The 17,968-nt window shown below is 37.7% G+C and overlaps 1 protein-coding gene across 2 annotated transcripts in view; it reads right to left on the reverse strand.

Moving 5' to 3' along the window:
* Window positions 1-17,968, reverse strand: part of USP38 (ubiquitin specific peptidase 38) — a 42,359-nt gene that overhangs the window by 12,932 nt on the left and 11,459 nt on the right. Inside the window, exons 4-7 of one of the 2 annotated variants that reach the window (XM_049905780.1) lie at window positions 13,990-14,091; window positions 9,669-9,827; window positions 7,521-7,714; window positions 680-773 (exon numbers count right to left, since the gene is read on the reverse strand). In XM_049905780.1, coding sequence (XP_049761737.1) covers window positions 680-773; window positions 7,521-7,714; window positions 9,669-9,827; window positions 13,990-14,091 — 549 coding nt within the window. The remainder of the gene's footprint in view (window positions 1-679; window positions 774-7,520; window positions 7,715-9,668; window positions 9,828-13,989; window positions 14,092-17,968) is intronic. The other variant, XM_049905781.1, reaches the window with a different exon arrangement.

Below are 17,968 nucleotides of genomic sequence, written 5' to 3' on the forward strand. Positions count from 1 at the left end.
AAGAACTTATCCTCAAAATTCCCTGACTATAGGGATTCCTCTCTGAATGCTTAATACAGCCTGCAAATAATGTCTTTCAGTAAATGTGCCAGTAAATTCATTTGTTCAAATGTTTGTTGAATGAACGAATGAATTTTTTAAAACTCTATGTCACTTTCTCATCATTAGCATAAATTCATTTCCTTGGACTAAAGTATCATTGCAAAATTTTAAATTCTGGACTTTAATAGATTAACAGTCACAATGAAAGGATACATATAACAAAATGGAGGAAAAAAGAAGCTAAGGTACCACAATATCATTTTAATTGTTCATTACTGCGCAGGTTCATCAATTTAGTACCTGTAAACTATTAAAAATACATTTAAAAAGATTTCTTTGTGAAAGAGCTTATTTACTGCACAGAGTATCAGATTTTATCTGTAATAATTAGAACGATGGGGCAGCATTATAGCTACCTACAAGAATGGGAAGTGGAGAAAGAACAAAAACTTAGATCATAGCCTGATACCTAGATATTTTAAGCAGTTATCTCTGCAGCATTTTTAAGCAGCGTTATTGTTTTGGGTATGACATATATTATTTCATCAGTTAAAAAGTTCAAGTTTGGTATAATGTGAAGTTTAAAGAATATTATCAATGCAATTAATATATACATAATGCACACATACACACTCACCTGTGTATGAGCCAGAAAGGCAAAAAGATGCTGTAACTTTTTCATTAATGAATTGCACCCATTCAGATTTAAAGATAATACCTGTCTCCTGAAACTGAAAGAGAATAAAATGATTTATGTATTCATGTGTACACACGCACATACATTTTTATCAAGAGCTAAAAGCTAAAAGGAAGTTAGTTCAAGAACTTATCCTCAAAGTAAAACATCATTTACCTACTGGCCCGTTATCTAGCAAAGTTATCTTCCTGTAATACAGTGAAGAAGAAAGGGGAGATGACAATGAATGAACACTTACTATGTGCCTGGCACTGACGTATATACATTTTATTCCTATTGTCTGGGTTAGCAAACAGATATGATCAGGTATGCCCTACAAAATTCACGTACTTTCCCCTCATAATCCCTCCACTGACATAACTGGGAAAGATATCCTCAAGTCCATGTGTGAAAAATATGCACTTTATTCACTGTACGGTAAAACATAATGTTTCTTTTACCATACTATGAATACTGAATCACCAAACATTATCAAATCATGTGTTTGGTATTTGCTTTAAGAAGACAGGGAGTAACATGTATTAGAAAAATTCTACCAAAAAACCCTCAAGTTTAAGCTATAATCCAGTTAACCTGGAATTTTCAAATCCAGGATAAATGATATCTTGCTATGTAAATTTGTAATTATATCCCCAGGACTATGGCATTTATAAATTACAATGAAAAACAGTGAATGGTTTTTTCAAAATATTCTGTATATAAATTTAAAAGGTCATTAATATTGCCTTGGGTGTCAAGCACAAAACACTCACTCAACCTCTTTGCCCAAGAGCAATCAGCTTGTACTTCTCCCCTGTTATAGACTGGTGGAATGAAAGGGAAATGAGTCTTAGAAAACAAAGGATGAATATTTCATAGGTCTTGCCTTTTACTTAATTTTACTGCTCAATTTATAGTCAGAGTTCTGCAAAATGCAGGATTTAACACTGAAAATGTTTCAGTGTAGCTGAAAATAGGGTGGTGACTTTTTGATAATTACAGATGACTATAATTATCAAAAAGTCACCAATCTACTTTTTTTTGCTGGTGATTTTCTTGCTATTACTATACAACCTGCTACTTCCTGAAAATAGAACTATAACAGAAAAGCATCATAAAGGAAAAAGGAATTCACCTCAAGCAACTCTCTTACCTCAATAAATGGAGGCCTTAGATTTCAGTGTCTTAAGTTAATCTATAACTTAGACATCTGGAGAGAGAAACCTCTTTCCCTCTCTCTTTTTTAAATGCCTCTAGACCACAAAGTTGGAATAAAGTAACTGGTAGAGAAAAATACAAAGACCACTCACTGTGAGGTGTGAGTTTATTTGCAGCAATACCACGTGTGATTAAATACTTTCTTCATTAACCTGATCTATCAAAGTAGAGAGAGTTGAAAGAAGTGTTAACAATAGTTACCTGTTCTGATTCACCTTTGAGAGACTATTCCTGGATAAATTATGTTCTTGACTACAGCGGCTCCTGACTAAACTGTTTTCAACTTTTGTAACCAGGAGAGGCAACTTACTGATAAAATTCTGTCTTAATGCATGGCCAATTTTAGAATAACAAAACTCTCCAATAAGAGAGGAAAAGTTACAGCTGTACATACAATCTAGGATTCACATATAGGTAAATGCAGATGGGAAGCTGTACAGTTAAGCTGCTAATTTACATATAGGTAATCAACTTTTAAATTCTTTCAAATCTGCATGAAAGAAAAAAATATCTATCATTGTCTTAGTCATCTAAGTGCTGCTATAACAGAAATACAAGTGGATGGCTTTAACAAAGAGAAATCTATTCTCTCACAGTCTAGTGGGCTACAAGTCCAAATTCAGGGCATCAGCTCCAGGGAAAGGCTTTCTCTCTGTGTGGGCTCTGGAAGAAGGTCCTTGTCATCAATCTTCCCCTGGTCAAGGAGCTTCTAGGGCAGGGACCCCGGGGCCAAAGGATGCTTGCTCCTGCTCCTCTTTCTTGGTGACGTGAGGTCTCCATGTCTCTCTGCTCTCTTTTATATCTCAAAAGAGACTGACTTTAGTCACAATCTAATCTCGCAGATCTCATCAACATAACTGCCGCTAATCCATCTCATTAACATCATAGTGACAGCATTTACAACACATAGAAAAATCACATCAGATGACAAAATGGTGGACAGTCACACAATACTTGGAATCATGGCCAAGCCAAATTGATACATATTTTTTGGGGACACAATTCAATCCATGACATTCTACCCTTTGGCCCACAAAAATTCATGTTCTTGCCACATGTAAAACACGTCACGCCATCATGTCATAGCAAAAGCCTTAAATCAACTCCATGTCCAAAATCCAAAAATTCCTCTTCATTTGTGAAATCTAGAATACAAGTTATCTGCTTCCAAAGTACAATGGTGGAACAGGCACAAGGTAAACATTTCCATTACGAACAGGAGAAACTGGAAGGAAAGAAGGCATAACAGACACCAAGCAAGTTAGCAGAACATATTACGTTAGCTCTCAAGGCTTGAAAATAATCCTCTGTTCTCTGAGACCATTTATGCAATGGCCCTGCCCTCCAGACTCTAGGTATTGGCCACTCTTTCCAGATTCTGAGTGGAGGCCCCTTGGCCCTGGGCTTCAGCACCGCCTTCTAGCCCCACTGGGACGGCAACTCTGCTGCCTCAAACATCTTAGGCTGGGTTCTCTAGAGAAGCAAAACCAGTAAAATTTATAAATATACATATATATATAGAGAGAGAGAGAGAGAGAAACACTTATATCAAGGGAACAGCTCACACGATTGTACAGGCTGGAACACTCTAAGTCCGTGGATCAAAATAGAGGCTTCTCCTGATTCACGTAGTTGCAGGGGCTGGTGAACCCAAGATTGGCAGATTGGAGAACTGCGCTCTTGTTCGCAGACTGTGAAGATCTACAAATCCCAAGATTGGCATGCAAGACTGCAAAGCTTCTCCTGATTCACGAAACTGCAGGGGGGGCAAACCCAAGATTGGCAAGTTGGAGAGCAGGACTCTTGCTCATAGGCTGTGAAGATCGACAAACCCCAAGATCATCAGATAAGCTGCTAGCTCAAGTCCCCAGAACCAGAGGTAAGACAAACAGGAGCCAGCTGTAGGATCCAGAGCAGGCAAAAGCCAGAACATCCACTTATATTTGGATGCAGGCCACATGTCCAAGGAAACTCCCTTTCAACTGACTGGCTACTCACAGCAGATCCCATCATGGGGGTGATTACATATAAACACTGAGAATCATGGCCCAGCCAAGTGGACACACAATTAACTATCACAGCCCACTCCTTGTCAACTTGGCACCTGTACACATTTCCCCAAACCATACATAATCTCTGAATATAGACAATTCAAAGTCATACTTGTGCCTAACATGATACAACTAACATTTCTACAACTGAAAATGCACCAGCCCCGTTTACATCTTATATAAGTGAAGGAAACAAAAATATTTGATCCACACACACAAAGCAGAAATACCCAAAACATTTACAGTCCTCATTTCTGCAACTGGTCACGTGGATGTAACTGGTATTTAAAACTACCTTCTCCCACCATCCATTCCGTATTCCCTACGCCCTCAGCAAGCACCTCAGCTGGCTGTGGTTCTTTACCGCAGCGGGGGGGTGATCCAAACCTTCATTCCTGAAGTGTCTGGGCCATTAGTAGTCATGCCGGAATTGGGTTACTGTAGTTTTCCATCGACTTTAATCACGCAGCACAGTAATACTAAGATATGGGGCAACTCTGCTCCCTTGGCTTTAGATGCACCATTCTCCTAGTCCATCTGAGTGGCGACTCCACCCTTAGAAACACCAGAAGCCACGGCTCCACCCTTTGAAACCCCAGAGGTCGTGACCAAACCTTTTGAGACTGACGCAGCTCATCTTCTTGTGTTTCTTTTCAGCCTCTGCTTCCTGGTTTCTTGGCCTCTTGGCCCTTTGGGCTTCTTAGCCCATGTTTGCCCTGCTGGAACAGGTGTTCCAAAGCTCTGTAGCTCCACTGATAAGTGCTTGGAGGCACCCCAGTCCACCACAAAGGTACTCAGGTCTCGCGCTCCGTGGGTCAGCTCCAGCACTGTCTGGTGCTGGTCTCCTGGTTCTGCTGCTGCCGGTTCTCCGTTGCTGCCGCTCCCTGCTGCTGCCAGCTCTCTGCTGCTGCCCCTTACCATCTGTGCTGTCTCTGGTGCCAACAGTTCTCTTTGCTTCCCTAAGTCCTCCATAAATTCACAGTTTCAAAACCGCCTCTACATTTTAGGTATCTGTTAGAGCAGCACCCAGCTCTCCCGGTACCAAATTCTTAGTTATCTAGTGCTGCTGTAACAGAAATACCACAAGTGGATGGCTTTAACAAAGAGAAATTTATTGTCTCACAGTCTAGTAGGCTACAAGTCCAAATTCAAGGCATTAGCTCCAGAGGAAGGCTTTATCTCTCTGTTGGTTCTGGAGGAAGGTCCTTGTCATCAATCTTCTCCTGGTGGAGGAGCTTCTCAGTGCAGGGACCCTGGGTCCAAAGGATGCTCGCTCCTGTCCTTCTTTCTAGGTCCCTATGTCTCTCTGCTCCCTTCTCTCTTTTATATCTCAAAAGAGACTGGCTTTAGACAAAATCTAATCTTGTAGATCTCATCAACATAACTGCCGCTAATCCATCTCATGAACATCATACTGACAGGATTTACAACATACAGAAAAATCACATCGGATGACAAAATGCTGAACAATCACACAATACTGGGAATCATGGTTGAATCATATGACTGGAGGAAAGCATGTAACAAAGGGTTATCATCCAGAATATATATAAATCAACATTAAAAAGAAAAAGACCCAGCAGAAAGATTCACAAAAAGGAATAGGCTACTAAAGAGAGAGGGAAAAAAAAGTATATATATATATAAATGGATAAATAAAAACAGAGAAGGAAAAAATGGTCTGTAGTAGTCAGCAATATGCAAATTAAAACAAAAACATATTTTTCCCATATTAAAAAAAAATTTAAGGCAGCTTACATCAAGTGCTGCTAAAGGTATGGGGTCACAGGTACAATCATACATTGGTATGTGAATTCAAATTGCCCTATTCAAAGAATGGAGGGACCCTGGTGGCTGCTACTGAAACGTCAGTGGTTCAAACCCATCCAGGAGCTCTGTGGGAAAAAAGACCTCGCAATCAGCTTCCGTAAATATTACAGTCTAAAAACCCTATGAGGCAGTTCTACTTTGTCCTATAGGGTCACTATGATTCAGAACTGACTTGACAGCACACAACAACATTCAAAGAATATGTTCTATATCTGCACATGTGCAGGAAGATGTTAATTATGATTAAAATAATGTAATATTCATCAACAAGCTTACGGTTACATAAATTACGGCATACCTATCTACTCAGAATGAAATAGCTCTATATTGCCCTCCTGTGGAAATATTTTCAACACAAATCATTAGATGATAAAAGCAAGTAGCTGGAAAAGAATACATAAATTCTCTATAAATATTTTAAAAAGCCAATGCACTTGTTTTTGTACCAGACACAAGCTTATACAACTGCAAAAAAAAAAAAAAAAAGTTCTGAAGAAAGCACACAAAACTGTAAACAAGTTACCTATGGGGATAGGAGCTTTCAATTTTTACTCTATATACTTGTAGACTGAATATTTTTTAAACCATGAAGAATTCATATATTACCTAAGAAATAAATATGCTAAAAAAAAACAACTGAAACCCGTGGCCGTCGAGTCAATTCTGACTCATGGTGACCCTCCAAGACAGGGCAGAACTGTCCCACAGGGTTTCCAAAGAGTGGCTAGTGGATTCAAACTCTGGACCTTTTGGTTAGCAACCAAGCTCTTAATCACTGCACCACCAGGGTTCTATGCTATGCTACGTTATGGTATTAATCAAATTAACATACGTTTTGCCATATTTTTCATAAAATATTTGAACATAGAAAAAATATTCTTAAAGTTCTTTCAAAAGAACTATGCTTAAAAGTGGTAGAAAATTTATCTTGCGTGTGATATACAAAACTTTAAATGTATACACACTGCATATACTTATTTTTGGGGTCTCTGGGTAGTACAGTTAATGCACTTGGCTGCTTGGTTGGAAGTTCAAGTCCACCCAGGGGCACCTGGGAAGAAAGCCCTGGTGATTTACGTCTTAAAAATCAACCATTCGAAACCATATGGAGCACGGTTCTACTCTGATACATTGGGGGTTGCCATGAGTTGGAATTGATCAGATGGGGGATGGCAAAAAAAAATACATTTTTTAGAAAAAGTTACCAATTATTCAGCTTTTGTATCATGACTTTTAAACTTCTTAAAACAGTAACAAAGAAGCTGTTGATCTGATAATCACCAAAATACCTACAAGCAGTAAAACTAAACATAACCACTCAAAAAAAATATATGTTAAAAATATATATACTGTCTAATGGGATAATTTAAACTTTTTATAGGATAATAACTTAAAATCTTTGAAACAGGCTCAAACAACCTCCTTCTTATGCTAATAAAGATCAAGTCAGAGTAATTAAAAAGGTAATAGCATTCTGTATGTAATACATAACATAAATAATAAAACAGAATTTATGGAAGTTATAAACATTTTAATAGTTTCTGAGCACTAAAAGTTTCATTTCTGAATATGGCAATTCTGTGAAAATATTAGCATTTCTGCTATTTAGAAGAAATAATGTAAAGGCAAACCCACCATCTTAAATTTCACCTACATGCATCAATTTCTATAATTAAAACAAAAAGGTTGAAATTTGAACTTACTCTGTGGCCATAAACAAGGCTTGTATAACACTGTTCATATAACACGTATTTCCTAGGTTAATCAGACCAGTTTTCCCAGTTTCAGATTTTCCAGAAAGTCTAGACAAGCAAGATGCCAAAGAGTTGGATTGGGAAGTCCAGGCACTTTGGCTGAGAATCAACTTAATCTTCTCTTCACTGGGCTTAGGAAAATCCTACAGACCATAGAGGAAAAACAGTTTAGAGTAAAAACTTCCTTGGTTTTTAAATTAACTAATACCATAGTTACTAATACCACTGACATTTAAGCTTTCCCACTTAGTTTTGAAATCATCGACAGTACTTGGCCAATTATAAGAAATCAAATTATACTGCATGACAAAATTAAGTATCTCTTAAAAGCAGAGTTTATCCAGTTGAAAGATACTTCAGAGCCAGAAATCCAAGTCATATTTTGTCTATCTTATCTGTCAGCAAAATGTTTATGAAACTCTGAGATCAGAGAATATATTGCAGTGCTATTTAAAGGCAGTAGAATGAGAACTGAAATCAGCATACAAATAAGCTACACAATTTGCTTTCAAAATTTGTAGTAGAGGTAAGAAATGTCTCCTTTTCATTTATTACTAATATTTACTCAGTGTTAACCTTAGAAATACAACCCCCAAAGTGATTAGGAAATGAAAAATGCAACCATCGGAACACGAACTTCTGATTCTGAAAAATAAAACTGAATGTTTAATCGTGTAAAAATTACAAGATACAGATGTTTTCTGTACTTCGTGAAGCATGAGAAAATTTTTAGCGTAATTGATTTCAAGCATGAGTGGTGCACTGGGAGAATAAGGAAAGTTTATAAAACCATTAAGGTTTTTCTGAACTGCTAACTGCTTAGGCTTAGACCTTAGACTTTGGGAAACAAACACTTTCTGGAGGATTTTCAATCTACTAAAATTTTTGTTGACACTAATAGAAAGTGTTTCTATTGGACTAAGAGTGATCAATCCCCTTGCTTCGCCTACTTGAGTGACTAGAATTTTCAATATACAAAGTACTAAAGAACTCTAAGATGTTAATCTATTACTAACAATGGCCTTCATTTATGGACGTAGTGACAAATTAGAAACATATTAACATTACTGTTAAAGCCCTGTCTGATATAAAGACATGTATTTCTGAAGTGTCATGCCAGTGGAGACACACTAACTACTGAATAGTCTTGTGCTCTGGGCACAACCAAAATCAGGTTAATTTAGCTAATCATATAGTAAAAAAAAACACGTTTTTGATCCATTTCAGATATAGAAAAAGTAAAGGTAATGAGGCCTTCATATTGTATTTCAGACCTCAAAAAGGAACATTATTAATAGAACTGATATCTAATAATTTATGTTTAAGTCTGGTTCAGCCTCTTTTGATATAACTTATTGTGCTTATTTTAACTCATTCTTCAACATGAATAGAATCTGTGGTTTTAGGATCCACTGCCTATACAAAGTTGAAAAACAGGATAAGTGCACAAATAATCCAAATACAATTTTATGAAATATAGACATTCACAAACCACCCATAGCAAAATGGAATAAAAACAGGGAAAGAAAGCAAAATAAAATATCGCATTAAACTGAATTTCCCTGATTCTAAGGTATATTTTACGTATTTTAATACTTCTAAAATTGGAATGCAACTTTGATGTATGAATTCACTTAATGTAGCATTTTTAAAACAGCTGTTAAAAATTCAAACACATCTTATAATTGATACATTATAAAACTGAAGAAAAAAGGTTATTAATTTAGAATGGTAATAGCAAATAACAAAGGGATTTTGAAAAACCAAACCCGCTGCTGTTGAGTCAATTCCGACTCGTAATGACCTTGCAGGACAAAGCAGAACTGCCTCATAGGGTTTCCAAGGAGTGGCTGGCGGATTTAACTGCCGAGCTTTCGGTTAGCTGCTATAGCTCTTAACCACTACATCACCAGGGCTCCAAGAATGCGATTACCCCATAAATATTAATGAAACCTGATTACAACTGCATTTTTCAAGCAAAGAGTGTATGACCATAAAGCAGTAAGTCAAACCGCTGGCTTCAGGAAGGTTTCACTCTATCCATGCTCACACATCATGCTCTGCAGCACCACGGTATCTAAGAGCCTATCATCATACCTTTATCGCCTCCAGAATAGGCTCATAGAGGTCTGGAAATCCAGAATAATGGTACATCATACAGTGTATCAATTCTGTCAACTGCACTAAGAAGGCTGTACTGGAAGGCAGGCCATCACTTTTGAAAGAGTGAACCAAATCAACTACATGAGGAACAATCTGGAGAGAAAAAAAAGGCAGGTTTCTTCATTTTTACAGATTGGCAACAAATTCTCTAGCCCACAAATGGAACGCAAATATTATACAATCAGCAGATACTACGCATGTTCAGTCAGAGCTCTGCTAAAAAAGCTTTGGGGTTAAAAATTTCTAGAATACCAAGATAAATTTCGTTTTCAAAGTCACAGATACAGTGAAACTTATGAGGGCCGGAACTAGACGGGACTGCTTTGTTTTTCCAAGTTTTCTGCCATTGACAGGGTGCAGTCTTACCACTATTCTATAGCTTGCTTCAAGGGAAAACATTTGAGTTTTCCTCCTCTGACAGGTTTCCACCTTACACAGGTTCCGGCTCTCGCAGGTTTTACTACAATTGTAATTTCATATAGGATCCCTCTCCTCATCCTTATACTTCATCCAGAACAAAACTAAGGTACAAAATAGTAATCTTAGTCATTGCTGCTGTTCTAAGAAATGCTTTATGTTGAAAATGGGCTATTACATTTACCAGATCAGTCAACGAGGAACAAACTTAAAAGATGAACTTAAAATTAGCTTAAGAGCTCCATCTAGTGCGAATTTAAAATTTTTCACTTGAAAGAATTATACATACTTTGCACTTTAATTAAAGTCTACATTCAGAAAGTCTTAGAAATGTCGTACATTTAACTACAATTACAGCCCAGGCAAAAGGATTACCTTTCTCTTAGTTAAGTACAGGAGCTGCGTTTTATTCTAGAGTGATTATCTTTACCAACTACTCCTACTCTCTACCCCCAAAATGAGGAGATGGTTCTAAGAGTAAAGGGAATCAGAAACTTCTATTATTTTCAAGGCACTGAAGTTAAAAACAAAAAGGAAAATCTACTATGCACATTCATTGCTTATAAGCATGTAGAAAACTATTAGTAATGACAATCGGCACAATCTTCTTTCATTATAAAATTAGTCTAAAAAGTCACCTAATACAGAACTGATCATATATTTAAAAGGCATTTATAAAAAGAAACTAATTCTACTTTGCAAAAACGGCTCACTCCATTAGCACTGACTCTGCTGTATTTGTTTCAGCTTATTAATTATAATCTGATACTACACATTTACACTTATGGTAAAAGCAGGGCTTTGAACTGGTTCTTCCTGATTCGGTCACGGCCAAGGAAGCGAAACCGTAACAGACCCGAATTTTTAAAATTTGGGTGAGCTGGAATAATTGGAATGGAAAAAAAGACTAGTTGACGCCCCACTGGAAATCTAATCTCCCTTTTAGAAAACAAGGGCAGCCTACACATTGCACAGCAACCAAATCTCTTGCCCATGGAATTTTGAAGAGTCAGAAACAGTAGTGTCCCGGTCAAACATGGTGGCCGATCAAGCTGCTTTGAATGTGTGTCACTCTCCAGTCCTGCCAATAATCCAGTTTCATGCATCAGGCTCCTGAAAGGGCTCACAATGCCTCTTCTGCGTCTCCCATTCCAGGGCTTCGACCTATAATTTTTCCTGTTCCAGTTCACTCAAGTTATAAAAATTTGGGACTGTTCCAATTTTGCTTCATCAGCCATGACTGAACCGGGAAGAACAGGTTCAAAGCCCTGGGTAAAAGGCATCTGATTATGTTCTATTTGTAGAACATTTTCTGGTTATTAACTTACAGTAAAAGCAAAGTTATAGCTCCACAGTTGTACCACCTAACAGCAATTACTATAGTATCTCAATCAACTCACTCTCCTTCCCTCTAAAAGAATGATCATGTTTTAATTAATGCTACTATTCCCATTCTGCTTCTGTCTGGATTTACTTTAATGTTTGAGATCATAGATAAATCACATTTTGGCTTTTGCTCTACTTTAATGTTTGTTACTTCTATCAAATGTATTGATTTGACCACAAAACTAATAGTTCCTCGCAAATTCACTCTACTTGTCATCTCCACATTTCTAAGCAAATCAGAATTATAATTCTGTCCCATGAAGCCAAATTTATCAGATACTCTCCTTTTTTGCTAAAATACTCAGAAATCCACAATTTTCCTTCACTCAGAGTGGGGGTGGGAGGAAAAGAGACAGGAAAAAAAGAAAAAAAAAAACAATTATTAACTTTACAATTTCCAATCTCCCAAAAGCTCTCCTAGTATAGACTTGGTCTTTGTATTCAGGTTATATAGTTGTCTACTACTACACTCTAAATAGTTGATATTATCACTGATAGAGAAACAAGACTAAATTTTTAAAATCATACAGATCCACTTCCAAGCAGGCTGCTACTTTCTAAATGCTTGAAAGTTGATTTTTTTAATGAACAAATCTAAAATGCTTCCACACATTATTGTAATAGTGACTGAATTTGTTACTTTTTGAGGGAATGTGATTTATTTGATCAGAAGCTTTAATATTTTCTTTTCTTTCTCCATTATTTTTATCTTCTGTAAAATTCTGTAGCTTTTTTTTTTTAATTTTTTTTTCCACTTGTAAGAAGCATTATGAAAAGACACTTCATCCACAATAACACGCATTATAATATCGATCTTGGCTTGCTCTAAAATACTCTAAATATACAACGATTAATAATGCTGCTGATTGCAGACTGCTCAACCCCTTCCCTGAGTTATTTGGAGTTATAGGTGATTTCACTACCACATGATCTACCACTAGATGCCCAAGTTATTTTTAGTTAAGTAGCAGGTCATGCTACACACAGTATTTAGACAGTAATTAGGCGTTTGTTCTTAGGCTTTACTAAGCCAGATCACAGCTTGCAATTTCAGATCTAACTGTTCTTTAAAGAAATGATTTAATTCTTGTGTACTGAATAAGCCAATATTTCCAAGTAAATCATTTAATATTTCAACTACTTATTTCAGAAAAAAAGCAATACGTGGTAAGGACGTGTCTTCCACCTTTCAAAACAATTGTGAGCAAAGAGATAGGTGTGGCGTATAGAATAAATGACTAATCAGAGATTAAAGAATGCCCTCAGTGTGAGGAGCCATAAACCCAGGAATGGATGCCTAAATCATGTTAGAGAATCTCTTTCCTAGAAATTCTGAAAATAAGTCATTATTCTCAAATGGCCTCTACATGATGGTGTCTGAAGCCAGGAACAAACAGTTGATGCTTTTTTTTTTTCCTTGGATGACTTTGCTTTATTAGCTCATGTTTGAGTTTTGTTTGTATAAAAGGGTGAAATCAGTTACCTGCAGAACTCAGATATACAATGCTATCACTTGATGATCAAGCTCACAGAAATTAGACAAATCAACTGGAGAAATCACTCATTCTACGTGATAATGTCAGTAAGATTTGTTTACTAAAAAACCTGCAGGTTTTCCTCCAGTGGAAATGAAGCACTGAGCAGCCTATATAAATGCCTGGTTCTCCTAGGCTAACTAATATTTAACAATTAGAATTTCGAGGTTCTTCAGTCTCTTCTGAATTTTGCCATTGTGAGTCGGTATCCCTAAGGTTTTTATATTTTGGGTGTACTAGTAAGATTTTCGGAAACCCTGGTGGCGTAGTGGTTAAGTGCTACGGCTGCTAACCAAAGCGTTGGCAGTTTGAATCCGCCAGGCACTCCTTTGGAAACTCTATGGGGGCAGTTCTACTCTGTCCGATAGGGTCGCTATGAGTCAGAATCGACTTGATGGCACTGGGTCTGGGAGTAGGATTTTCTAGTCCTGCCTTCCTGTCATGCCCTAACAGAAAACAAAGTGGTTCCCTAAATAACATTCTGACATTCTCACCTTCAATAACTGATAATCAAATGCCAGTAAAAAAAAAAATAGGGCTATAAAGCAAAGACTGATGTTCTTTGTGCTTTACGAATTCTAAAGCAGTCAGTGGTTTTCAACCATTTTTTCCCTTCTGTACTCTTCATGCGAGCAACAGGCCGCTTCAGTGACATCTCATATGGAGAGCAGTAACTTTCAATTACTGGTAGTGCTTGCAGGTGGAGCAAGTTGGTGAGACACATAATATGGGGAAAATATAAGCCACAGAGGGAAATCCCATGACTTCAATTTTCTAAGAAATCATAAAGCTACATGAAAATAGTTAGATTTAGGACTAACCTACAATCTTTTCACTGTATATAAACGTGACTCAATATTGAAACAAACTTTTTTAAAAAGGCTTTTACAATGTAGAAAGAGTGTGTCATAACTCACCAAGTGGAAAGCCTCCGGAGAATGCTGAAAACTGAGCAGCATATGAGAAAGAACTGCAAGAGCACCAGGTCTCACAAGAGGAAACCAAAGTCGATTAAAAACCTTCAAAACGAGACAAGACATCCATCTTAGAATTTGTAGAGAAATCCAGTTCCAGTCAGTGGTTATTTTCCTAGGGCCATAAATTATTTATGTGAATGTCCCCCTTCCTGGATAGTTTTATCTAACATACACTATTAAACTTTGCGGGAGGGAGAAAGTTGGGAAATAACAACACAGCAGAGAACAAGAGGAATATAACGGCCAAACCAACCCTTAAAACTTGCTGATCAAATGAAAACCTGTCAAAGCATGTTTACAAAAGAGATAGCTTCCTGGTCCATTACTGATTCCATTTATTTGACAAAACATATTGAACATCTACAAATGCTGATTACTGCTATAAAAAACCGACTGCCGTCGAGTCGATTCCGACTCATAGCAACCCTATAGGACAGAGTAGAGCTGCCCCACAGAGTTTCGAAGGAGCGCCTGGCGGATCTGAACTGCCAACCTCTTGGTTAGCAGCCATAGCACTTAACCACTACGCCACCAGGGTTTCCCCAGGTACAGGGAATACAACACTAGATTAAAAAAATTTTTTTTTGATCTCACAGGGATTATCTTATGGAGGGTGGGTGGAGACAAAAAGTTATAAAGAAATATAAAGCAGGGCATGATGAATAGGGAATGCTGGCTGGCAAAAGAGTCTGCCATTTTAAACCTGTTGCCGTCGAGCTGATTCTGACTGCCCCATAGGGTCTGCAAAGAGCATCTAACCTTTCAGTCAGCAGCTGAGTTCTTAACCAGTGCCATTTAAAGTAGGGTGTTTTGTTAAAAAAAAAAAAAGAAAAAAACCCCACATGTCATGACAGGTGTCATCTGATTAGAGAACTGAAGGGAAGGGAGAGTAAGCCTGCCAGATACCTGGAAGAAGAGCATTACAAGCAGGGCAAAGAGTACTATGAAGGCCGTGAGGCCTCCAGCTTGGTGTGGAGACTGTCATTAAAGCACAAAAGAGTAGGGGAAGAACAGTCTAAGATGAGATCAAAGAAGGAGCAGTGGGCCAGATCCTATAGGGTCTTATGTGCTACTTGGGGCACCAATGACAGAAGCGGAAATGCTACACTATCAGTGAAGAGAGAGGTAATAACTTTGGATGAGGACAACAGTGAGGTAATGGTGAAAAGTGGTGAAATCCCGGATATATTTTGAAAATAAAGTCAATAGTATTTGTTGGATATGGGCTGAGTAAGAATGAAAAGTAACAACGACTCCAAAGTTTTGGGCCTGAGCAAGTGGAAGGATGGAGTAGCCATTTATCAATAGGGGCAAGACATTTATTAATATGGGACGGAAATAAATCAGAGGTTAGATTTTGGGTAAGTTGAATGCGTGATCCAAATACAAACCAAACCAACTCATTGCCATCGAGTTGATTCTGACTCATAGCGACCCTATGGAAGAGAGCAGAACTGCCCCAAAGGGTTTCCAAGGAGCAGGTGGTGGATTTGACCTGCCAACCTTTTGGTTAGCGGCCGAACTCTTAAACATTCTGCTACCAGGGTTTCCAATCCAAGTATGAACATCTAAATATAGGCAGTTAGGTACCTGAGTTTAGAGTTGAAGAAAAAGTAACAGACTAGAAATATAAATCTGACAATCATTAACTTAAGAAGTTATTTAAAGCCATGGGACACCTATACTGTACATACAGATTGAGAAGAAAGTAGTCCAAAGGCTGAATTCTAAGGCAATTTAAAGTTAGATCCACAGGAAACTGCGATGCCAATGAACTACAACAAAAATCAAGAGAGCATAGGGTCTCTTTAGACGTAAATCCCCAAGTCCTTCCTCCTGTAGTCTGTTTTAGTCTGGAAGCTCTGCTGCAACCTCTCCACATGGGAAACCCATGCAGGTATCTGAAATACCAGTGGCACAGCTTCCAGCATTACAGCACCACGCAAGCTGCCACAGCATGACAAACTGACAGACAAGCAGTTTCAAACTGATCAAACACAAAATCAAGATGCACTGATAATTACTGGTGATTGGAATGTAGAAGTTGGAACTAAAGAAGAAGGAAGAGTAGTTAGAAAATATGGCCTTGGTGATAGAGATAGCTTTTTTCAACAACATAAAAGGCGAGGATACACATGGATGTCGCCGAATGGAATGCACAGGAATCATATTGACCTCATCTGTGCAAAGAGATGATAGAGAAGTTCAATATTACCAGTCAGAAAAAGGTCAGGGGGCGACTGAGGAACAGACCATCAATCACTCACATGCAAGTTCAAGTTGAAGCTGAAGAAAATTAATACAAGTTCACGAGAGCCAAAGTACAACGTTGCGTATATTCCATCTGAATATAGAGGACATCTCAAGAATGGATTTGATACATCGAACACTAATGACTGAAGACCACAAGAGTTGTGGGGTGTCATCAAGGACATCACACGTGAAGAAAGCAATAGATCATTAAAAACACAGGAAAGAAAGAAAAAACCAAAATGGATGTCAGAAGACACTCCAAAACTTGCTTTTGATCTTTGAGTAGCTAGAGAAAGCAAACGGAAGAAATGATGAAGTAAAAGTAAAGCATAAATCTTCTGTTCTGTTGAGAAGATTTCCAAGGGTAGCTCAAGAAGACAAAGTATTATAATGACATGTACAAAAATCCTGGAGGTAGAAAACCAAAAGGGGAGAGCATGCTCAGCATTTCTCAAGCTGAAAATTTGAAGAAAAAACTCAAGTTTCAAGTTCCAGTATTAAAGGACTCTATGGACAAAATATTGAACGCAAGAAGCATCAAAAGAACATGGAAGGAATACACAGACTCACTGCACAAAAAAGGACAGGTCAATCTTCAACTATTTCCAGAGGCAGCATATGATCAAGAACTAATGGTACTGACGAAAAAGCCCAAGTTGCACCAAAAGCATTGTCAAAAATCAAGGCTCCAAGAATTGATGGAAAACCAATTGAGATGTTTTAACAAAGGAATGCAATGCTGGAAGCACTTATTCATCTACGCCAAGAAATTTCCAAGACGGCTACTTGGCTAAGTGACTGGAAGAGGCTCGTATTTGCTCCCATTCCAAAGAAAGGTGGTTTAATGGAATGTGGAAATCGTTGAACAATATCATTAACATCACATGCAAGTAAAGTTTTCCTGAAGATAATTCAAAAATGGTTACAGCAGTACATCAACAGGGGATTGCCAGAAATTCAAGCCGGATTCGGAAGAGGATGTGGAGCGAGGGATACCATTGCTGATGTCAGCTGGATCTTGGCTAAAAGCAGTAAATACCAAGATGTTTACCTGTGTTTCATTGACTATGTAAAGGCATTTGACTATGTGGATCATAACAAATTACGGATCACACTGCAAAAAAATGGAAATTCCAGAACACTTAATTGTGCTCATGCAAAATGTGAACACAGACCAGGAGGAAGTCCTTCAAGCAGAACAAAGGGATAATGAGTGATTTAAAATCAAGAAAAGTATGGTTAGGGTTGTATCCTTTCACCGTACAATTATATGCTGAGCAAATAATCCAAGAAACTGGACTCTATGAAGAAGAAAGCAGCATCAGGATTAGAGGAAGACTCATTAACAACCTGTGATATGCAGATGACACAATCCTGCTTGCTGAAAGTGAAGAGGACTTGAAGCACTTACTGATGAAGATCAAAGACTATAGCGTTCAGTACAGATTACACCCCAACGTAAAACAAAAATCCTTACAACTGGACCAATAAGCAACGTCATGATAACCGGAGAAAAGATTAAATTCGTCAAGGATTTCATTTTACTTGGATCCATAATCAACGCCCACGGAAGCAGCAGTCAAGAAACCAAACAATATAGTGCATTGGGCAAATGCAAAAAAAAAAAAAAAAAAAAAAAGACCTCTTTAAAGTGTGAAAAAGCAAA

Source organism: Elephas maximus, chromosome 13 (assembly GCF_024166365.1).
Source record: "Elephas maximus indicus isolate mEleMax1 chromosome 13, mEleMax1 primary haplotype, whole genome shotgun sequence".
NCBI lineage: Eukaryota > Metazoa > Chordata > Mammalia > Proboscidea > Elephantidae > Elephas > Elephas maximus.